General features: G+C 44.5%; 1 protein-coding gene across 1 annotated transcript in view; it reads left to right on the top strand.

Annotated features, from left to right (window-relative positions):
- Window positions 1-21,995, top strand: part of LOC130298078 (gastrula zinc finger protein XlCGF57.1-like) — a 138,037-nt gene extending 116,042 nt beyond the window's left edge. Inside the window, exon 2 of the mRNA XM_056550972.1 lies at window positions 20,039-21,995. Coding sequence (XP_056406947.1) covers window positions 20,039-21,816 — 1,778 coding nt within the window. The 3' untranslated portion in view covers window positions 21,817-21,995. The remainder of the gene's footprint in view (window positions 1-20,038) is intronic.
- The last annotated feature ends 4,463 nt before the right edge of the window (window positions 21,996-26,458 follow it).

Genomic DNA, 26,458 nt, shown 5'->3' with positions numbered 1-26,458 from the left:
GGTCACCAGAAACCCGATTGGCCTGGAAAAAAAGTGATTTGCCGGTCAAAATTGGGGGAGGGGGTCTCGGGACCCCCCTAGGCGATGTGCTGGGATGGCTACTGATAGATATCATTAGTCATCCTGCTCCGATTACAGCCCGACAAGCGACGGTGACCGGAAATAGGGAGGGCATTCAGGTTGTGACCTTGGCTGTGACCTTAATGACGCAGGACGTATATTTACGTCCTGCGCCGGCTTAAGTGATATAACGTGATAATAGAAGGAGAGAGTGAAACCGGGAAGTGATGTCCGCGCTGCTCTGTGTTTGGTGGAGTCAGTGAAAACTCTGGAGAAAATGGTGGTGGTAGATCCAACTTTATTTCATTCACACAACGCGTTTCTGGGTGTATACCCTTTCATCAGGCGTGATATAACGTGGGGTCACGCGGTGATCCCGCATCATATTAGGTCGGTCCCGTGGCTAATACTGGACATCACCGATCGCAGTGATGCCCGGTATTAACCCTTCAGATGCAGCGAATTGCAGGACATGAGGAGGATCCCTACCTGCCTCCTCGCTGTCCAATCGCCGAATGACTGCTCTGTGCCTGAGATCCAGGCAGAAGCAGTTGAGCAGCGATAACACTGATCGATGCTATGCTATGGCATAGCACTGATCAATGTAGGAAATCATATAACATTGCAAAAAAAAAAAAAAGTGAAAATAAATCACCCCCCTTTTCCCATAAAAAAAAAAAACTATGTAAATTAAACATATGTCGTATCGCCGCGTGCGGAAATTTCCAAACTATAAATATATATATATATATATATATATATATATATATATATAGGTAATTAAACCACAAAGTCAATGGCGTACACGTAAAAAATTCCAAAGTCCTAAATAGCGTATTTTAGGTCACTTTTTTTATCAAAAAGTCCGATCAAAACAAAAATCATACCTATAAAAACTTCAGATCACGGCACAAAACATGAGCCCTCATACCGGCCTGTACGCGGAAAAATAAAAAAGTTATAGGGGTCAGAAGATGAGAATTTTTAAACGTAATAATTTTCCTGCATGTAGTTATGATTTTTTCCAGAAATACGACAAAATCAAATTTATATAAGTAGGGGATCATTATAACCGTATGGACCTACAGAATAATGATAAGTTGTCATTTTTACAGAAAACTGCACTGCATAGAAACGGAAGCCCCCAAAATTACAAAATGGCGTTTTTTTTTTTTTTAATTTTGTCACACAATGGTTTTTTTTTTTTGTTTCGCTGTAGATTTTTAGGTAAAATGACTGATGTCATTACAAAGTAGAATTGGTGGCACAAAAAATAAGCCATCATATGAATTTTTAGGTGGAAAATTGATGATTTTAAAAGGTAAGGAGGTAAAACCGAAAATGCAAAATGAGTCTTTAAGGGGTTAAACACGTATAATGTTTTGTACAGACATGATTGGGCTTAGAATCGTCCTCCTCTGACCCCTATAACTCTTATTTGTCCGTATACAGGAATGTACGAGCCGGATGTGCCGGGATCTGTACTATTTTATTACCACTATAGTTTTCCTGGGGATTATTGATCGTTTATGATAATTTTTTGAGGTTTATGAAGTGACCAAAAATCAGCAATTCTGGACTTTGGTATTTTTTATGTTTACGCCATTGACCACGCGGTTTCATTAAAGAGAACCTCTCATTAACTTGTTACATGTTATAATCCTGCCAGGTCACTGCCCCATCATGATAAACCACCCCCGGCCTTCATTTTTATTATTTCTTAGTTTTCTACCTTGATATTGTTCTGTATTTTCTGCTCAGTCTCAGTCAGATTCACAGACTGGGAAGGGGCGTTCCCCAGCAGGCGTGACATCATCTGAAGCCATACAGGGGAGAACTTCAGTTCAGTGTGAGATGAGCTGTGATTGGCTAAGGCTGCACACACCCCCCTCAGCACTCCAGCCTGCACTTCCTGTGTTTGGACTTCTGCCAGGCCAGCAGGAGTCCAAAGTCTGTGTATGAGATGGGGAAAAATGTGCTCTGGACAAGAAAAGAGACACCTAGTGGCAGCTTTTATAAACACAAATTTTAAAAAATTCTATATTTTATTTACCATAAGGAGTGCAATAGAAACAATTTTTTTATTGAGAGTGACCATTTAACATGATATTTTATTAAATTTAAGTAGAGAAAAAAAACAGACATGGTGATGTCTACAACATGCGCAGTGATCTCGGCTTCTCAGCAAAATGTATTAACCCCTTAAGGACCAAGCCCATTTTGGCCTTAAGGACCAGAGCGTTTTTTGCACATCTGACCACTGTCACTTTAAACATTAATAACTCTGGAATGCTTTTACTTATCAATCTGATTCCGAGATTGTTTTTTCGTGACATATTCTACTTTAACATAGTGGTAAATTTTTGTGGTAACTTGCATCCTTTCTTGGTGAAAAATTCCCAAATTTGATGAAAAAATTGAAAATTTTGCATTTTTCTAACTTTGAAGCTCTCTGCTTGTAAGGAAAATGGATATTCCAAATATTTTTTTTATTTTATTCACATATACAATATGTCTATTTTATGTTTGCATCATAAAATTTATGAGTTTTTACTTTTGGAAGACACCAGAGGCTTCAAAGTTCAGCAGCAATTTTCCAATTTTTCACAAGATTTTCAAACTCACAATTTTTCAGGGACCAGTTCAGGTTTTAAGTGGATTTGAAGGGTCTTCATCTTAGAAATACCCCACAAATTACCCCATTATAATAACTGCACCCCACAAAGTATTCAAAATGACATTCAATCAGCGTTTTAACCCTTCAGGTGTTTCACAGGAATAGCAGAAAAGTGAAGGAGAAAATTCACAATCTTCATTTTTTACACTCACATGCTCTTGTAGACCCAATTTTTGAATTTTTACAAGGGGTAAAAGGAGAAAATTTATACTTGTATTTGTAGCCCAATTTCTCTCGAGTAAGCACATACCTCATATGTCTATGTTAATTGTTCAGCGGGCGCAGTAGAGGGCTCAGAAGGGAAGGAGCGACAAGGGAATTTTGGAGAGTGAGTTTTTCTGAAATGGTTTTTAGGGGGCATGTCGCATTTAGGAAGCCCCTATGGTGCCAGAACAGGAAAAAGAATACACATGGCATACCATTTTGGAAACTAGACCCCTTGAGGAACGTAACAAGTGATACAGTGAGCATTTACCCCCCTCTGGTGTCTGACAGATCTTTGGAACAGTGGGCTGTACAAAATTTTTCATTTTCACGGTCCACTGTTCCAAAGATCTGTCAGACACCAGTGGGGTGTAAATTCTCACTGCACCCCTCATTACATTCCGTAAGGGGTGTAGTTTCCAAAATGGGGTCACATGTGGGGTTTTTGTTTTTTTTGCGTTTGTCAAAACTGCTGTAACAATCAGCCACTCCTGTGCAAATCACCTCAAATGTACATGGTGCGCTCTCCCTTCTGGGCCTTGTTGTGCGCCCCCAGAGCACTTTACGCCCACATATGGGGTATCTCCGTAGTCGGGAGAAATTGCGTTACAAATTTTGGGGGGCTTTTTTCCCCTTTTACCTCTTGTGAAAATGTAAAGTATGGGGCAACACCAGCATGTTAGTGTAAAAAATTAAATTTTTTTACACTAACATTCTGGTGTAGACCCCAACACTTCCTTTTCATAAAGGGTTAAAGGAGAAATAGCCCCACAAACCTTGTAATGCAATTTCTCCCGAGTACGGCGATACCCCATACGTGGTCCTAAACTGTCGACTTGAAATGCGACAGGGCTCCAAAGTGAGAGAGCGCCATGTGCATTTGAGGACTATATTAGGGATTTGCATAGGGGTGTTCTATGCCAGTGATTCCCAAACAGGGTGCCTCCAGCTGTTGCTAAACTCCCAGCATGCCTCCAACAGCTGGAGGCTCCGCTATGGAAACAGTGGCGAACCGGACGTTCTTATTGGGGGGTACTGTGTAGGGGTATGTGTATATGTAGTGTTTTTAGGGTACAGTCACACGGGCGGGGGATTACAGCGAGTTTCCCAGCGCAAAATTTGCTGCATCTCAAACTTGCAGCGAGAAGTCCACTGTAAAACCCTCGCCCGTGTGAATGTACCCTGTACATTCACAGGGGGGGGCACCAGCTGTTGCAAAACCACAACTCCCAGCATGCATGCTCCGTTAGTGCATGCTGGGAGTAATAGTTTTGCAACAGCTGGAGGCACACAGGTTAGGAAACACTGAGTTAGAAACAGACAATGTTTCCCAACCAATGTGTCTCCAGTTGTTGAAAAACTACAACTCCCAGCATGCCCAGATAGCTGAAGGGCATGCTGGGAGTTGTAGTTTTGCAACATCTGGAGGGCCCCAGTTTGGAGACCATTATATAATGGTCTCCAATCTGTGCCCTTCCAGCTGTTGCAAAACTACAACTCTCAACATGCACTGACTGTCCAGGCATGCTGGGAGTTGTAGTTCGGCAACATCTGAAGGGCCACATGTTGCTGAACTACAACTCCCAGCATGCATGGACAGTCAGTGCATGTTGAGAGTTGTAGTTTTACAACAGCTGGAAGGGCACAGATTGGAGACCATTATACAATGGTCTCCAAACTGGGGCCCTCCAGATGTTGCAAAACTACAACTCCCAGCATGCCCAGACAGACAAAGGCTGTCTAGGCATGCTGGGAGTTGTAGTTTTAAGACTCCTAGAAGCAGCAGTGAAGATCTTCACTGCTACCTCTGAGGACCATATACTTACCTGCCGGTCCCGCCACTGATCCTCCACGTGGCCGGTCCCGCCGCTGCTCCAGGTAAGGCTGCCGGTCCCCATGTGTTCCCCTCCTATGCCGCAGGTCCCCGCGAGCCGCCGCAGCCATCTTCCCCTGTTCTGCCCGACTTCCAGGGACGGGTAGTGCGGGGGATATGAACTTTCACCCCAGGTCACTGTGATTGGTCCACAGGGACCAATCACAGTGATCGCTGACCAGGAACATCAATGTATGGTCCTGGAGGGTGAAGCAGAAGTTGTCCCCTGCTGGAAACAGCGAGACTTCTGCCAGTTAACCCGTGCGATGCCGCGCATCACCAGGTTAACTGCGTGTCATATATATAAGCCGTGATGCGCGAACGTGTTAAACTAACAGGAGGTTATTATACTTATTAATCATAAAGTGCAGCCGCAAGACACCTCACCGCCACCTGTATATAACCATCATATACAGCTCAGCTACATGTACATTACACATATACAGCACTACTGTGTACACATACAGCTCAGCTACATGTACATTACACATATACAGCTCTACTGTGTACACATACAGCTCAGCTACATGTACATTACACATATACAGCTCTACTGTGTACACATACAGCTCAGCTACATGTACATTACACATATACAGCACTACTGTGTACACATACAGCTCAGCTACATGTACATTACACATATACAGCTCTACTGTGTACACATATACAGCACAGCTACATGCATATTACACATATACAGCTCTACTGTGTACACATACAGCTCAGCTACATGTACATTACACATATACAGCTCTACTGTGTACACATACAGCTCAGCTACATGTACATTACACATATACAGCACTACTGTGTACACATACAGCTCAGCTACATGTACATTACACATATACAGCTCTACTGTGCACACATACAGCTCAGCAACATGTACATTACACATATACAGCACTACTGTGTACACATACAGCTCAGCTACATGTACATTACACATATACAGCTCTACTGTGTACACATACAGCTCAGCTACATGTACATTACACATATACAGCTCTACTGTGTACACATACAGCTCAGCTACATGTACATTACACATATACAGCTCTACTGTGCACACATACAGCTCAGCAACATGTACATTACACATATACAGCACTACTGTGTACACATACAGCTCAGCTACATGTACATTACACATATACAGCTCTACTGTGTACACATACAGCTCAGCTACATGTACATTACACATATACAGATCTACTGTGTACACATACAGCTCAGCTACATGCACATTACACATATACAGCTCTACTGTGTACACATACAGCTCATCTACATGCACATTACACACAGCTCTACTGTGTACACATACAGCTCAGCTACATGCACATTACACATATACAGCTCTACTGTGTACACATACAGCTCAGCTACATGTACATTACACATATACAGCTCTACTGTGTACACATACAGCTCAGCTACATGTACATTACATATATACAGCTCTACTGTGTACACATACAGCTCAGCTACATGTACATTACACACATACAGCTCAGCTACATGTACATTACACATATATACAGCTCTACTGTGTACACATACAGCTCAGCTACATGTACATTACACATATACAGCTCTACTGTGTACACATACAGCTCAGCTACATGTACATTACACATATACAGCTCTACTGTGTACACATACAGCTCAGCTACATGTACATTACACATATACAGCTCTACTGTGTACACATACAGCTCAGCTACATGCACATTACACATATACAGCTCTACTGTGTACACATACAGCTCAGCTACATGTACATTACACATATACAGCTCTACTGTGTACACATACAGCTCAGCTACATGTACATTACACATATACAGCTCTACTAGGTACACTTACAGCTCAGCTACATGTACATTACACATACAGCTCTACTGTGTACACATACAGCTCAGCTACATGTACATTACACATATACAGCTCTACTGTGTACACATACAGCTCAGCTACATGTACATTACACATTTACAGCTCTACTGTGTACACATACAGCTCAGCTACATGTACATTGCACATCTACAGCTCTACTGTGTACACATACAGCTCAGCTACATGTACATTACACATCTACAGCTCTACTGTGTACACATACAGCTCATCTACATGCACATTACACTTATACAGCTCTACTGTGTACACATACAGCTCAGCTACATGTACATTACACATATACAGCTCTACTGTGTACACATACAGCTCAGCTACATGTACATTACACACAGCTCTACTGTGTACACATACAGCTCAGCTACATGCACATTACACATATACAGCTCTACTGTGTACACATACAGCTCAGCTACATGCACATTACACATATACAGCTCTACTGTGTACACATACAGCTCAGCTACATGCACATTACACATATACAGCTCTACTGTGTACACATACAGCTCAGCTACATGCACATTACACATATACAGCTCTACTGTGTACACATACAGCTCAGCTACATGCACATTACACACAGCTCTGCTGCAGACATATATAACATACACAGCTCTGCACCACGCACATCAAACACACACATACAGCTCATCTACATGTACATTACACATATACAGCTCTACTGTGTACACATACAGCTCAGCTACATGCACATTACACATATACAACTCTACTGTGTACACATACAGCTCAGCTACATGTACATTACACATATACAGCTCTACTGTGTACACATACAGCTCAGCTACATGTACATTACACATATACAGCTCTACTGTGTACACATACAGCTCAGCTACATGCACATTACACATATACAGCTCTACTGTGTACACATACAGCTCAGCTACATGTACATTACACATATACAGCTCTACTGTGTACACATACAGCTCAGCTACATGTACATTACACATATACAGCTCTATTGTGTACACATACAGCTCAGCTACATGTACATTACACATATACAGCTCTACTGTGTACACATACAGCTCAGCTACATGTACATTACACATATACAGCTCTACTGTGTACACATACAGCTCAGCTACATGTACATTACACATATACAGCTCTACTGTGTACACATACAGCTCAGCTACATGTACATTACACATATACAGCACTACTGTGTACACATACAGCTCAGCTACATGTACATTACACATATACAGCTCTACTGTACACATACAGCTCAGCTACATGTACATTACACATATACAGCTCTACTGTATACACATACAGCTCAGTTACATGTACATTACACATATACAGCTCTACTGTATACACATACAGCTCAGTTACATGTACATTACACATATACAGCTCTACTGTGTACACATACAGCTCAGCTACATGTACATTACACATATACAGCTCTACTGTGTACACATACAGCTCAGCTACATGCACATTACACATATACAGCTCTACTGTGTACACATACAGCTCAGTTACATGTACATTACACATATACAGCTCTACTGTGTACACATACAGCTCAGCTACATGTACATTACACATATACAGCTCTATTGTGTACACATACAGCACAGCTACATGTACATTACACATATACAGCTCTACTGTGTACACATACAGCTCAGCTACATGTACATTACACATATACAGCTCTACTGTGTACACATACAGCTCAGCTACATGCACATTACACATATACAGCTCTACTGTGTACACATACAGCTCAGCTACATGCACATTACACATATACAGCTTTACTGTGTACACATACAGCTCAGCTACATGCACATTACACACAGCTCTGCTGTGTACACATACAGCTCAGCTACATGCACATTACACATATATACAGCACTACTGTGTACACATACAGCTCAGCTACATGTACATTACACATATACAGCTCTACTGTGTACACATACAGCTCAGCTACATGTACATTACACATATACAGCTCTACTGTGTACACATACAGCTCAGCTACATGCACATTACACATATACAGCTCTACTGTGTACACATACAGCTCAGCTACATGTACATTACACATATACAGCTCTACTGTGTACACATACAGCTCAGCTACATGCATATTACACATATACAACTCTACTGTGTACACATACAGCTCAGCTACATGTACATTACACATATACAGCTCTACTGTGTACACATACAGCTCAGCTACATGTACATTACACATATACAGCTCTACTGTGTACACATACAGCTGAGCTACATGTACATTACACATATACAGCTCTACTGTGTACACATACAGCTCAGCTACATGCACATTACACATATACAGCTCTACTGTGTACACATACAGCTCAGCTACATGTACATTACACATATACAGCTCTACTGTGTACACATAGAGCTCAGCTACATGTACATTACACATATACAGCTCTATTGTGTACACATACAGCTCAGCTACATGTACATTACACATATACAGCTCTACTGTGTACACATACAGCTCAGCTACATGTACATTACACATATACAGCTCTACTGTGTACACATACAGCTCAGCTACATGTACATTACACATATACAGCTCTACTGTGTACACATACAGCTCAGCTACATGTACATTACACATATACAGCACTACTGTGTACACATACAGCTCAGCTACATGTACATTACACATATACAGCTCTACTGTGTACACATACAGCTCAGCTACATGTACATTACACATATACAGCTCTACTGTGTACACATACAGCTCAGCTACATGCACATTACACATATACAGCTCTACTGTGTACACATACAGCTCAGCTACATGCACATTACACATATACAGCTTTACTGTGTACACATACAGCTCAGCTACATGCACATTACACACAGCTCTGCTGTGTACACATACAGCTCAGCTACATGCACATTACACATATATACAGCACTACTGTGTACACATACAGCTCAGCTACATGTACATTACACATATACAGCTCTACTGTGTACACATACAGCTCAGCTACATGTACATTACACATATACAGCTCTACTGTGTACACATACAGCTCAGCTACATGCACATTACACATATACAGCTCTACTGTGTACACATACAGCTCAGCTACATGTACATTACACATATACAGCTCTACTGTGTACACATACAGCTCAGCTACATGCACATTACACATATACAGCTCTACTGTGTACACATACAGCTCAGCTACATGCACATTACACATATACAGCTCTACTGTGTACACATACAGCTCAGCTACATGTACATTACACATATACAGCTCTACCGTGTACACATACAGCTCAGCTACATGTACATTACACATATACAGCTCTACTGTGTACACATACAGCTCAGCTACATGCACATTACACATATACAGCTCTACTGTGTACACATACAGCTCAGCTACATGCACATTACACATATACAGCTCTACTGTGTACACATACAGCTCAGCTACATGCACATTACACATATACAGCACTACTGTGTACACATACAGCTCAGCTACATGCACATTACACATATACAGCTCTACTGTGTACACATACAGCTCAGCTACATGTACATTACACATATACAGCTCTACTGTGTACACATACAGCTCAGCTACATGCACATTACACATATACAGCTCTACTGTGTACACATACAGCTCAGCTACATGCACATTACACATATACAGCTCTACTGTGTACACATACAGCTCAGCTACATGTACATTACACATATACAGCTCTACTGTGTACACATACAGCTCAGCTACATGTACATTACACATATACAGCTCTACTGTGTACACATACAGCTCAGCTACATGTACATTACACATATACAGCTCAGCTACATGCACATTACACATATACAGCTCTACTGTGTACACATACAGCTCAGCTACATGTACATTACACATATACAGCTCTACTGTGTACACATACAGCTCAGCTACATGTACATTACACATATACAGCTCTACTGTGTACACATACAGCTCAGCTACATGTACATTACACATATACAGCTCTACTGTGTACACATACAGCTCAGCTACATGTACATTACACATATACAGCTCTACTGTGTACACATACAGCTCAGCTACATGCACATTACACACAGCTCTGCTGCAGACATATATAACACACACATACACAGCTCTGCACCACGCACATCACACACACACAGCTCTGCTGCATACACATAACTTCAGCTCATCCAGCAGCGATCACAACCAGCACAGCAGAGTCCTGCATACACTGAGCAGATGAGCCTAGAGCAGCAGCCCCTGATCATGTGACTCCTCCTCCTCCATGTGACTGATCACATGACGGTGACATCATCGCAGGTCCTGTATGCACACGGCTCCTGTACAGTCTGCAGGTGGAGGTATATACGGTTGTGGTGACATCAGGAGCGCTGGGGGAGGGGACATTACTATTAACCCCTTCCGGTCCACAAGGTTTTATAACTTAACGAAGAAGATCACAAGATCCAGAACTTTCTGTGTATTTGTCTCTTTCTTTCTCTGTTGTTGTTTCTATTAGCAGCCGCCATTTCTCATCATCTCCTCTTCTTCCCTTCAGGTTTCTCCAATCCAGGATCAACCATGGAGAGAGAGAGGAACAAGATGGCCGACAGGATCATAAACCTCACCCTACAGATACTCTTCCGGCTTACTGGAGAGGTGAGGGATTCTGGGAGTGATGTCACATGACCTCATTCTTATCTATGTAATAACAGATGGATATGACTGCAGAGGTGAGGGATTCTGGGAGTGATGTCACATGACCTCATTCTTATCTATATAATAACAGATGGATATGACTGGAGAGGTGAGGGATTCTGGGAGTGATGTCACATGACCTCATTCTTATCTATGTAATAACACATGGATATGACTGGAGAGGTGAGGGATTCTGGGAGTGATGTCACATGACCTCATCCTTATCTATGTAATAACAGATGGATATGACTGGAGAGATGAGGGATTCTGGGAGTGATGTCACATGACCTCATCCTTATCTATGTAATAACAGATGGATATGACTGGAGAGGTGAGGGATTCTGGGAGTGATGTCACATGACCTCATTCTTATCTATGTAATAACAGATGGATATGACTGGAGAGGTGAGGGATTCTGGGAGTGATGTCACATGACCTCATTCTTATCTATGTAATAACAGATGGATATGACTGGAGAGGTGAGGGATTCTGGGAGTGATGTCACATGACCTCATTCTTATCTATGTAATAACAGATGGATATGACTGGAGAGGTGAGGGATTCTGGGAGTGATGTCACATGACCTCATTCTTATCTATGTAATAACAGATGGATATGACTGGAGAGGTGAGGGATTCTGGGAGTGATGTCACATGACCTCATTCTTATCTATGTAATAACAGATGGATATGACTGGAGAGGTGAGGGATTCTGGGAGTGATGTCACATGACCTCATTCTTATCTATGTAATAACAGATGGATATGACTGGAGAGGTGAGGGATTCTGGGAGTGATGTCACATGACCTCATTCTTATCTATGTAATAACAGATGGATATGACTGGAGAGGTGAGGGATTCTGGGAGTGATGTCACATGACCTCATTCTTATCTATGTAATAACAGATGGATATGACTGGAGAGGTGAGGGATTCTGGGAGTGATGTCACATGACCTCATTCTTATCTATGTAATAACATGGATATGACTGGAGAGGTGAGGGATTCTGGGAGTTATGTCACATGACCTCATTCTTATCTATGTAATAACAGATGGATATGACTGGGGAGGTGAGGGATTCTGGGAGTGATGTCACATGACCTCATTCTTATCTATGTAATAACAGATGGATATGACTGGAGAGGTGAGGGATTCTGGGAGTGATGTCACATGACCTCATTCTTATCTATGTAATAACAGATGGATATGACTGGAGAGGTGAGGGATTCTGGGAGTGATGTCACATGACCTCATTCTTATCTATGTAATAACAGATGGATATGACTGGAGAGGTGAGGGATTCTGGGAGTGATGTCACATGACCTCATTCTTATCTATGGAATAACAGATGGATATGACTGGAGAGGTGAGGCATTCTGGGAGTGATGTCACATGACCTCATTCTTATCTATGGAATAACAGATGGATATGACTGGAGAGGTGAGGGATTCTGGGAGTGATGTCACATGACCTCATTCTTATCTATGTAATAACAGATGGATATGACTGGAGAGGTGAGGGATTCTGGGAGTGATGTCACATGACCTCATTCTTATCTATGTAATAACAGATGGATATGACTGGAGAGGTGAGGGATTCTGGGAGTGATGTCACATGACCTCATTCTTATCTATGTAATAACAGATGGATATGACTGGAGAGGTGAGGGATTCTGGGAGTGATGTCACATGACCTCATTCTTATCTATGTAATAACAGATGGATATGACTGGAGAGGTGAGGGATTCTGGGAGTGATGTCACATGACCTCATTCTTATCTATGTAATAACAGATGGATATGACTGGAGAGGTGAGGGATTCTGGGAGTGATGTCACATGACCTCATTCTTATCTATGTAATAACAGATGGATATGACTGGAGAGGTGAGGGATTCTGGGAGTGATGTCACATGACCTCATTCTTATCTATGTAATAACATGGATATGACTGGAGAGGTGAGGGATTCTGGGAGTGATGTCACATGACCTCATTCTTATCTATGTAATAACAGATGGATATGACTGGGGAGGTGAGGGATTCTGGGAGTGATGTCACATGACCTCATTCTTATCTATGTAATAACAGATGGATATGACTGGAGAGGTGAGGGATTCTGGGAGTGATGTCACATGACCTCATTCTTATCTATGTAATAACAGATGGATATGACTGGAGAGGTGAGGGATTCTGGGAGTGATGTCACATGACCTCATTCTTATCTATGTAATAACATGGATATGACTGGAGAGGTGAGGGATTCTGGGAGTGATGTCACATGACCTCATTCTTATCTATGTAATAACAGATGGATATGACTGGGGAGGTGAGGGATTCTGGGAGTGATGTCACATGACCTCATTCTTATCTATGTAATAACAGATGGATATGACTGGAGAGGTGAGGGATTCTGGGAGTGATGTCACATGACCTCATTCTTATCTATGTAATAACAGATGGATATGACTGGAGAGGTGAGGGATTCTGGGAGTGATGTCACATGACCTCATTCTTATCTATGTAATGACAGATGTATATGACTGGAGAGGTGAGGGATTCTGGGAGTGATGTCACATGACCTCATTCTTATCTATGTAATGACAGATGTATATGACTGGAGAGGTGAGGGATTCTGGGAGTGACGTCACATGACCTCATTCTTATCTATGTAATAACAGATGGATATGACTGGAGAGGTGAGGGATTCTGGGAGTGACGTCACATGACCTCATTCTTATCTATGTAATAACAGATGGATATGACTGGAGAGGTGAGGGATTCTGGGAGTGACGTCACATGACCTCATTCTTATCTATGTAATAACAGATGGATATGACTGGAGAGGTGAGGGATTCTTGGAGTGATGTCACATGACCTCATTCTTATCTATGTAATAACAGATGGATATGACTGGAGAGGTGAGGGATTCTGGGAGTGATGTCACATGACCTCATTCTTATCTATGTAATAACAGATGGATATGACTGGAGAGGTGAGAGATTCTGGGAGTGATGTCACATGACCTCATCCTTATCTATGTAATAACAGATGGATATGACTGGAGAGATGAGGGATTCTGGGAGTGATGTCACATGACCTCATTCTTATCTATGTAATAACAGATGGATATGACTGGAGAGGTGAGGGATTCTGGGAGTGATGTCACATGACCTCATTCTTATCTATGTAATAACAGATGGATATGACTGGAGAGGTGAGGGATTCTGGGAGTGATGTCACTTGACCTCATTCTTATCTATGTAATAACAGATGGATATGACTGGAGAGGTGAGGGATTCTGGGAGTGATGTCACATGACCTCATTCTTATCTATGTAATGACAGATGTATATGACTGGAGAGGTGAGGGATTCTGGGAGTGATGTCACATGACCTCATTCTTATCTATGTAATAACAGATGGATATGACTGGAGAGGTGAGGGATTCTGGGAGTGATGTCACATGACCTCATTCTTATCTATAAAATAACAGATGGATATGACTGGAGAGGTGAGGGATTCTGGGAGTGATGTCACTTAACCTCATTCTTATCTATGTAATAACAGATGGATATGACTGGAGAGGTGAGGGATTCTGGGAGTGATGTCACATGACCTCATTCTTATCTATGTAATAACAGATGGATATGACTGGAGAAGTGAGGGATTCTGGGAGTGATGTCACATGACCTCATTCTTATCTATGTAATAACAGATGGATATGACTGGAGAAGTGAGGGATTCTGGGAGTGATGTCACATGACCTCATTCTTATCTATGTAATAACAGGTGGATATGACTGGAGAGGTGAGGGATTCTGGGAGTGATGTCACATGACCTTGTTCTTATCTATGTAATAACAGATGGATATGACTGGAGAAGTGAGGGATTCTGTGAGTGATGTCACATGACCTCATTCTTATCTATATAATAACAGATGGATATGATTGGAGAGGTGAGGGATTCTGGGAGTGATGTCACATGACCTCATTCTTATCTATGTAATAACAGATGGATATGACTGGAGAGGTGAGGGATTCTGGGAGTGATGTCACATGACCTCATTCTTATCTATGGAATAACAGATGGATATGACTGGAGAGGTGAGGGATTCTGGGAATGTATGTAGTGATATTAATGTGTCTCTCCATACACAGGATTACACAGTAGTGAAGAAGTCCTCTAGTGGGCGCTGTCGGGCCCCTGTGTGTGAAGGATGGGGAAGAACCCTGAGCCCAATCCCGGGGCCCCCACCTCACTCCCTGATACATGAGGAAATGGATGAACAGAAGATCCGAGAACTCATCAACAAGATGATGGAGCTGCTGACTGGAGAGGTGACACTGCTGGGACATTATACAGTAATGGAGGGGTCTAGTGATGACTGGAGAGGTGACACTGCTTGGACATTATACAGTAATGGAGGGGTCTGGTGATGACTGGAGAGGTGACACTGCTGGGACATTATACAGTAATGGAGGGGTCTGGAGATGACTGGAGAGGTGACCCTGCTGGGACATTATACAGTAATGGAGGGGTCTGGTGATGACTGGAGAGGTGACACTGCTGGGACATTATACAGTAATGGAGGGGTCTGGTGATGACTGGAGAGGTGACACTGCTGGGAATGCTGGGACATTGTACAGTAATAGAGGGGTCTGGTGATGACTGGAGAGGTGACACTGCTGGGACATTATACAGTAATGGAGGGGTCTGGTGATGACTGGAGAGGTGACACTGCTGGGACATTATACAGTAATGGAGGGGTCTGGTGATGACTGGAGAGGTGACACTGCTGGGACATTATACAGTAATGGAGGGGTCTGGTGATGACTGGAGAGGTGACACTGCTGGGACATTATACAGTAATGGAGGGGTCTAGTGATGACTGGAGAGGTGACACTGCTGGGACATTATACAGTAATGGAGGGGTCTAGTGATGACTGGAGAGGTGACACTGCTGGGACATTATACAGTAATGGAGGCGTCTGGTGATGACTGGAGAGGTGACACTGCTGGGAATGCTGGGACATTATACAGTAATGGAGGGGTCTGGTGATGACTGGAGAGGTGACACTGCTGGGACATTATACAGTAATGGAGGGGTCTGGTGATGACTGGAGAGGTGACACTGCTGGGACATTATACAGTAATGGAGGGGTCTGGTGATGACTGGAGAGGTGACACTGCTGGGACATTATACAGTAATGGAGGGTTCTGGTGATGACTGGAGAGGTGACACTGCTGGGAATGCTGGGACATTATACAGTAATGGAGGGGTCTGGTGATGACTGGAGAGGTGACACTTCTGGGACATTATACAGTAATGGAGGGGTCTGGTGATGACTGGAGAGGTGACACTGCTGGGACATTATACAGTAATGGAGGGGTCTGGTGATGATTGGAGAGGTGACACTGCTGGGACATTATACAGTAATGGAGGGGTCTGGTGATGACTGGAGAGGTGACACTGCTGGGACATTATACAGTAATGGAGGGGTCTGGTGATGATTGGAGAGGTGACACTGCTGGGACATTATACAGTAATGGAGGGGTCTGGTGATGATTGGAGAGGTGACACTGCTGGGACATTATACAGTAATGGAGGGGTCTGGTGATGACTGGAGAGGTGACCCTGCTGGGACATTATACAGTAATGGAGGGGTCTGGTGATGACTGGAGAGGTGACACTGCTGGGACATTATACAGTAATGGAGGGGTCTGGTGATGACTGGAGAGGTGACACTGCTGGGACATTATACAGTAATGGAGGGGTCTGGTGATGACTGGAGAGGTGACACTGCTGGGACATTATACAGTAATGGAGGGGTCTGGTGATGACTGGAGAGGTGACACTGCTGGGAATGCTGGGACATTATACAGTAATGGAGGGGTCTGATGACTGGAGAGGTGACCCTGCTGGGAATGCTGGGACATTATACAGTAATGGAGGGGTCTGGTGATGACTGGAGAGGTGACACTGCTGGGACATTATACAGTAATGGAGGGGTCTGGTGATGACTGGAGAGGTGACACTGCTGGGACATTATACAGTAATGGAGGGGTCTGGTGATGACTGGAGAGGTGACACTGCTGGGACATTATACAGTAATGGAGGGGTCTGGTGATGACTTGAGAGGTGACACTGCTGGGAATGCTGGGACATTATACAGTAATGGAGGGGTCTGGTGATGACTGGAGAGGTGACACTGCTGGGACATTATACAGTAATGGAGGGGTCTGGTGATGACTGGAGAGGTGACCCTGCTGGGACATTATACAGTAATGGAGGGGTCTGGTGATGACTGGAGAGGTGACACTGCTGGGAATGCTGGGACATTATACAGTAACACCACTGGAGGGGTCGGGGTGATGACTGTATCATTATCTGTCAGGTTCCTATAAGGTGTCAGGACGTGGCGGTCTATTTCTCCATGGAGGAGTGGGAGTATGTAGATGGACACAAGGATCAGTACAAGGATCAGGTCATGATGGAGGATCAGCAGCCCCTCACATCACCAGGTAATAGACATGACTATATACACACGTCCTCTCATTATTTGTATGTAAAGAATGAATTCAGTCTCTGTATGTGTTCCCTACAGTCAGATCCAGTAAGAGAACAGCACCAGAGAGGTGTCCCCGTCCTCTTCTTCCACAGGATGATCAGGTAGATGGAGATATTCCCTATGATCTGTAGAAGGGCTGTGAAGCTCTTGTGGTCAGTCCCCTCACCCTCCATGACTCCTCATCTCCTGCTCATCTATAACATCCCACGTGACTTCTCCTACTGTCTGATGACTTTTACTATATTTCTTCCACATCTTATGAATCAGGGTGAAGATCCGAACAATATTAATGCTCCAGAGACAGATGTGAGCAGTGATGAGCAGTATAAGGAGGACATTCCTACAGGAAAAGATCTGATTTATAAAAATACTACAGACATAAAGGAAGAAGAAGAGACAGATGTGAGCCGTGATGAGCAGTATAAGGAGGACATTCCAACAGGAAAAGATCTGAACAATATTAAAGCTACAGACATAAGGGAAGAAGAAGAGACAGATGTGAGCGGTGATGAGCAGTATAAGGAGGACATTCCTACAGGTAACCACCCAGGTGAGTAACAAGTACATGCAGAGAACAGTCACAGATTCTTTTTGGTCACTGGCTGCAGTAATTCATGGTAAGTAGTGGTGTAACTAGAGTATTTTTTTGGGGGGGGGGCGGGCTCCAAGGCAAATCTTAGACCACAGGCCCTTCTGTGCGCTCTTACTATAGATTCTACACCTTTTATGCCCCCACACTATTACTGTGCCCCACAGACTGTTCTGTATCTTCTGTTCACCCCCCCCCCCCCTACCCGGACCCCCAGAGGAGCCCCCCCTGCAGCCATGATCATTACACCCCTGGATGGAAACATTGCTGCTCAGTAGAGACTGGGAGGAAGAGACCTAGATGCCGGACGATCAGTCATAGACCCTATGGGAAGGACAGTTCAGCTAAAGCCATGTCAGCAAAGTGAATGTACAGGATATGAAGCTTGAAAATAAGAACAAGTCTTAGCAGTTTAACCCCTTCCCTAATAAAAGTTTGAATCACCCCCTTTTCCCATATAAAAAAACTATAAAAAATTAAGGTTTTTTAAACTGCACGGTCAAAATACCAAAGTCCAGAACTGCGTAGATTTGGTCACTTTATATACCCTAAAAAAATGTATAAAAAGTGATCAAAAAGTCCCATAGAAAAATGGTACAGATATAAACTTCAGATCTCAGCGCAAAAAATGACCCTCACACATCCCTGTATACGGAAAAATAATAAAGTTATAGGGGTCAGAAGAGGACAATTTTAAACATGCTAATTTTTGTACAAAAAGTTCAATTTATTTTTTTAAAGAAGTAACAAAATCAAACCTATATAAGTTGGGTCTCCTTATACCGTATGGATCTACAGAATAAAGATAAGGTGTCACTGTTACCGAAATATGTACTGCGTAGAAACAGAAGCCCCCAAATATTACAAAATAGTGTTTTTTAATTTAATTTTTGCCTCACAAATTATTTTTTATTTTTGGTTTCACCGTAGATTTTGTGGTGGAATGATTGACGTCATTACAAAGTAAAATTGGTAGCACAAAAACCAACAACAACCTCATATGGGTCTGTAGGTAGAAAACTGAAAGCGTTCTGATTTTTAGAAGGTGAGGTGGAAGAAACAAAAGTGAAAAAACCCTTAAAAAGTCCTTAAGGGGTTAAAGTATTTTTTTTATTAAAATATAAGGAAAACTATACAAGATGATACTGACCTGATGGATAAGTATAACGTCAGTTGTGACATCACGTTGTATGGTAGGTGATGAAAAAATCCCAAATTTGCAAAATTGTATTTTATTTCAATTGAATTTTATCCCACAATTTGTTTTCTATTTCACAGTAAAATTGGTCCCACAAAAAACAAACTCTCATGTGACTCTAGATGGGAAAATGTAAATAAGGTTAATACTCAATTATATAATCTGTGTTATTCTCTGCAGATTCTTGTACCGGGAGATCAGAGGAGAATCTTATATCTTCAGATTATAAAGCAGATGATGATATCACACAAGATACATATGAAGAACATTCCATTATCCCAGATACACCCTCAGCCCTTCACAGCCAAGATCTGTCATCTCATCCTTATATACAGGTCCTGTCTTCTCAGTCATCACAGGATGTTCAGCAAAAAGAAAGTCATAGAAGGAATGTTGGACATCAACGAGCTCATACAGGAAAGAAACCATATTCATGCTCAGAATGTGGGAAATGTTTAATTAAGAAGTCAAGTCTTGTTGAACATCAGAAAATTCACACAGGAGAGAAACCATTTTTATGTCCAAAATGTGGTAAATGTTTTATTCAGAAATCAGCTCTTGTTCAACATCAAAGAACTCACACAGGGGAGAAGCCATTTTCATGTTCAGAATGTGGGAAATGTTTTACTGCCAAATCAAATCTTCTTAAACATCAGAGAATTCACACAGGAGAGAAGCCATTTTCATGTTCAGAATGTGGAAAATGTTTTACTGAAAAATCACATCTTGTTAAACATCAAAGAACACACACAGGGGAGAAGCCATTTTCATGCTTAGAATGTGGGAAATGTTTTACTTTTAAATCACATCTTCTTGTACATCAAAGAAATCACACAGGAGAGAAGCCATTTTCATGTTCAGAATGTGGTAAATATTATACTGAAAAATCAAATCTTGTTAAACATCAAAGAACACACACAGGGGAGAAGGCATTTTCATGTTCAGAATGTGGGAAATGTTTTACTGAAAACTCATGTCTTGTTCAACATCAAAGAACTCACACAGGGGAGAAGCCATTTTCATGTTCACAATGTGGGAAATGTTTTACTAAGAAATCAAATATTGTTAAACATCAAAGAACTCACACAGGGGAGAAGCCATTTTCATGCTCAGAATGTGGGAAATGTTTTACTTTCAAAGGAGATGTTACTCGACATAAAAAAACTCACACAGGAGAGAAGCCATTTTCATGTTCAGAATGTGGAAAATCTTTTACTGTAAAATCACATCTTGTTAAACATCAAAGAACTCACACAGGGGAGAGGCCATTTTCATGCTTAGAATGTGGGAAATGTTTTACTTTTAAATCAAATCTTCTTGTACATCAAAGACATCACACAGGAGAGAAGCCATTTTCATGTTCAGAATGTGGTAAATATTATACTGAAAAATCAAATCTTGTTAAACATCAAAGAACACACACAGGGGAGAAGCCATTTTCATGTTCAGAATGTGGGAAATGTTTTACTGAAAAATCAGGTCTTGTTCAACATCAAAGAACTCACACAGGGGAGAAGCCATTTTCATGTTCACAATGTGGGAACTGCTTTACTAAGAAATCAAATATTGTTAAACATCAAAGAACTCACACAGGGGAGAAGCCATTTTCATGCTCAGAATGTGGGAAATGTTTTACTTTCAAAGGAGATGTTACTCGACATAAAAAAACTCACACAGGAGAGAAGCTATTTTCATGCTCAGAATGTGGGAAATGTTTTACTGAGAAATCAAATCTTGTTAGACATCAAAGAACTCACACAGGGGAGAAGCCATTTTCATGTGCAGAATGTGAGAAATGTTTTACTCAGCAATCAAATCTTGTTAAACATCAAAGAACTCACACAGGGGAGAAGCCATTTTCATGTGCAGAATGTGGGAAATGTTTTACTCAGCAATCAAATCTTGTTAAACATCAAAGAACTCACACAGGGGAGAAGCCAATTCAGAGCAATAAATGATGCAGATTTCACATCTATATATTCACCATGTACATAGGATATCTGACATTTATACATATATCATATACTGCATCTCCAAACTTGTTCCCAATTGATAATAAAAGTTTTCTTTTAGAACGTAGTCACCGATCCAGCGATGTCATCACTATAGTTTACATGGTAGGAGAAGAGTGTGGTATATGGCTGTGATATTCACTGCTCCTCATGGAGAAGACCCAACAGGCATAATCCATGGGGAGCTGCTACTGGAGACCCAAACACCTCAGAGAGAAGGGACTTATTCCAGTGATGAAGAATTCCAGGACGGTCAGGGCTTCACCTGCTGAGACCCTTTTAGAAAGGTTGTGTTATCCCCGATCCTTGCTGATCATGTGGCGTCCGATCACTGGACACCTCAGTCTGTGCTCGGCTGTTTCTGCAGCTCCCATAGTGAATGTACCTCCTCCCTACCTGGGGACACTGGGGTCCCTGTTATTGAGATACAGGGGATAGATGACACAACCCCCTCACCACCCCGTGATGTACTTTTATGTCCTGGGCGGGATTACTTTCCCGACTGTCTTGGCAGTGTAACCCTATGTATGCCGCAGTCAGTACTGATTGTGGCATCTATAGGGTTAAACTGTCTTGCTCCCCCAGTCATGGCCTCCAGGTCTACCAGGCGCTGTTGCCTATGAGGCCCGACCTCGGTAACACTGACAATTATTATACCGCGCTGTAGTACAGATGTATGGTGGTGTAGTATAACAGCGATTACACGAAAGCAGCTTCAGGTCCTAAATAAAAACGTATGGTCCCTGTCCCAATAAAGCCGTATATTATTACAAAAAAAACTCCCCCGCGATCTCCCTGCTGCACACAGTGTTCGTTTAGGATGTCTGCTGCAGCGTCGGAGGCTTGTGACGTCACCGCCACGCCCCCCTCATGATGTCACAGCCATGCCCCTCAATGCAAGTCTATGGGAGGCGGCGTGACTGCAGTCAGGCCCCCTCCCATAGACTTACATTGAGGGGACGTGGCCGTGACGTCACAAGCCTCCGCCCTGTATCGCCAGTCATCCGGCACGGAGCGAATTATCCAATAAATCTTTAGCAGGCATACTGTGCGAGTTCAGTGGGATTATTGAGAATGAAGATTACAGATGTTTTCTACGGAATACTAGGTGAATGGTAGAATGGAATGTCCATAGACTATAATGGGAAGAACATTTTATTTGGAGCCTAAACCATTTACCATATGAAATTATCATTTACCACAAGTGTCCCCAGACAGAGCCGCACAGTGTAAAATGGAAATGACCTGGGATTATAGCTGTTTATTATAGAATGCAAAGGTGAATGACAAGATGGAATGTCCCTAGACCAGTGATTCCCAACCGCGGTTCAGCACTGCCCGTGGTGCCGCGGGATTTTGCCGTGATTTTTTTAAATTTTTTTTATAATTTTTTTTTTAAATGTCCCGCCCCGGCCTGACGGCGCAGGGGGGAAGGGAAGTCTGCGTGCGCACTGCGTGCACAGCGTCCCCCTGCATCTCCTCCCGTCTCCTGTGTTCCCCTCCGTCTCCCGCGTCCCCTGTGTTCCCCATCATTCCTCCTCTGTTCCCTGTGTCCCCCGCGTCCCCCTCCGTCTCCTTCCGTCCCCCTCTCCCTTACGGCGCAGGGAGCCGAAAATGGGTCCCTGCCTGGGGCGGAACGAGCTGCACCTGCGCAGGACTCCCGTGCCTGCTGTGGAACTGCAAGCTGTGCGGGCCGGCTTGCTTAAGGTACCGTACCCTTTCCACCCCTCAGTTCACCTTCTCAACCCTGTCTAAACCCCCCACCGTCACCCAAGTCCACCCTCTGTCCCCCCCCTGTCAGCCATGTCTGCCTCCCCCTGTCAACCCCCCCCCCTCTCAGCCATGTCCGCCTTGTCCACCTCCCTGTCCATCTCTATCACCCTCTCCCCCCCTGTCACCCATGTAATCCCACCCTGTCACCCATGTAATCCCACCCTGTCACCCATGTAATCCCACCCTGTCACCCATGTCCACCTCCCCCTGTCACCCATGTCCACCTCCCCCTGTCACCCATGTCCACCCTTCTCAACCCTGTCTAAACCCCCCACCGTCACCCAAGTCCACCCTCTGTCCCCCCCCTGTCAGCCATGTCTGCCTCCCCCTGTCAACCCCCCCCCCTCTCAGCCATGTCCGCCTTGTCCACCTCCCTGTCCATCTCTATCACCCTCCCCCCCCCTGTCACCCATGTAATCCCACCCTGTCACCCATGTCCACCTCCCCCTGTCACCCATGTCCACCTCCCCCTGTCACCCATGTCCACCTCCCCCTGTCACCCATGTCCACCCCCCCTGTCACCCATGTCCACCCTCCCCCTGTCACCCATGTCCTCCCTCCCCCTGTCACCCATGTCCTCCCTCCCCCTGTCACCCATGTCCACCCTCCCCCTGTCACCCATGTCCACCCTCCCCGTCACTCATGTCCACCCCCTCTCACACATGTCCCCCCACCTATCATCCCCGTCACCCATTTCCACCCTCCTGTCATCCATGTCTGCCTTGTCCACTCCCCAGTCTACCCTGTCACCCATGTCCACCCTCCCTGTCACCCATGTCCACCCTCCCTGTCACCCATGTTCACCTTCATGTCACCCATGTCCACCCCCTCTCACACATGTCCCCCCCACCTATCATCCCAGTCACCCATGTCCACCTCCCCTCTCACCCATGTCCACCCTCCTGTCATCCACGTCTGCCTTGTCCACCCCCCTGTCCATCCCTGTCACTCATGTTTACCCCCGTCTACCCCCGTAGTCTACCCTGTCACCCATGTCCACCCTCCTGTTCACCCATCTGTCCCTTTGTCACCCCAGTCCACCCCTCTCTGTCACTCCTGTCCCTCTTTTACCCCCATGTCCACCCCTCTGACCCCGTCACCAATGTCCACCCCCCCCTGTCACCCATGTCCACACCCCCCTGTCACCCATGTCCACCCCCCCCCTGTCACCCATGTCCACCCCCCCCTGTTACCCATGTCCACCCCCCCCTGTCACCCATGTCCACCCCCCCCTGTCACCCATGTCCACCCCCCCCTGTCACCCATGTCCACCCCCCCGTCACCCATGTCCACCCCCCCCGTCACCCATGTCCATCCTCCCTGTCACCCATGTCCACCCTCCCTGTCACTCATGTCCACCCCCCCCTGTCACCCATGTCCACCCTCCCTGTCACCCATGTCCACCCTCCCTGTCACTCATGTCCACCCCCCCGGCACTCATGTCCACCCACTCTCACACATGTCCCCCCACCTGTCATCCCCGTCACCCATGTCCACCTCCCCTCTCACCCATGTCCACCCTCCTGTCATCCATGTCTGCCTTGTCCACTCCCCTGTCCAACCCTGTCACTCATGTTTACCCCCCCCCCCCCGTCTACCCCCGTAGTCTACCCTGTCACCCATGTCCACCCTCCTGTTCACCCATCTGTCCCTTTGTCACCCTTGTCCACCCCTCTGACCCCCTGTCTCCCATGGCCACTCTCCTGTCATCCATGTCCACCCCCATCCAACCCTCTGTCACCCCTGCCCATCCCTGTCACCCATGTTCACCCTCCATTGTCCACCCCTCTGACCACATCCTTGTCACCCATGTCCATCCCTCTGACCACATCCTTGTCACCCATGTCCACCCTTCCCTGTCACCCATGTCCACCCTTCCCTGTCACCCATGTCCACCCTTCCCTGTCACCCATGTCCATCCCCCCAGTCACCCATGTCACCCATGTTCACCTTCCTGTCACCCATGTCCACCCCCCATCACTCATGTCTACCCGCACTAACACATGTCCCCCCACCTATCATCCCCGTCACCCATGTCCACCCCCCCTCTCACCCATGTCCACCCTCCTGTCATCCACGTCTGCCTTGTCCACTCCCCTGTCCATCCCTGTCACTCATGTTTACCCCCCTGTCTACCCCCGTTGTCTATTCTGTCACCCATGTCCACCCTCCTGTTCACCCATCTGTCCCTTTGTTACCCCAGTCCACCCCTCTGTCACTCCTGTCCCTCTTTTACCCCCTTGTCCACCCCTCTGACCCCCTGTCCACCCTCCTGTCACCCATGTCCACCCCCTGTCCACCCCTCTGTCACCCCTATGCCCCCGTCACCCATGTTCACTCTTCTACACCCATCTATCACCCTTGTACACCTCCCTACACCCCTCTGTACACTCCTCTACACCCCTCTGTCACCCATGTACACTTCTCTACACCCCTCTGTCATCCATGTACACTCCTCTACACCCCTCTGTCACCCATGTACACCCATCTGTCACCCATGTACACTTCTCAACACCCCTCTGTCACCCATGTACACTTCTCAACACCCCTCTGTCACCCATGTACACTTCTCAACACCCCTCTGTCACCCATGTACACTCCTCTATACCCCTCTGTCATCCATGTACACTCAACTACACCCCTCTGTCACCCATGTACACTCCTTTACACCCCTCTGTCACCCATGTACACCCCTCTGTCACCCATGTACACTCCTCTATACCCCTCTGTCACCCATGTACACTCATCTACACCCCTCTGTCACCCATGTACACTCATCTACACCCCTCTGTCACCCATGTACACTCATCTACAC

Source organism: Hyla sarda (genome assembly GCF_029499605.1).
Source record: "Hyla sarda isolate aHylSar1 chromosome 1 unlocalized genomic scaffold, aHylSar1.hap1 SUPER_1_unloc_2, whole genome shotgun sequence".
Taxonomy (NCBI): Eukaryota; Metazoa; Chordata; class Amphibia; order Anura; family Hylidae; genus Hyla; species Hyla sarda.
This window is presented reverse-complemented; position numbering and strand designations above follow the sequence as displayed.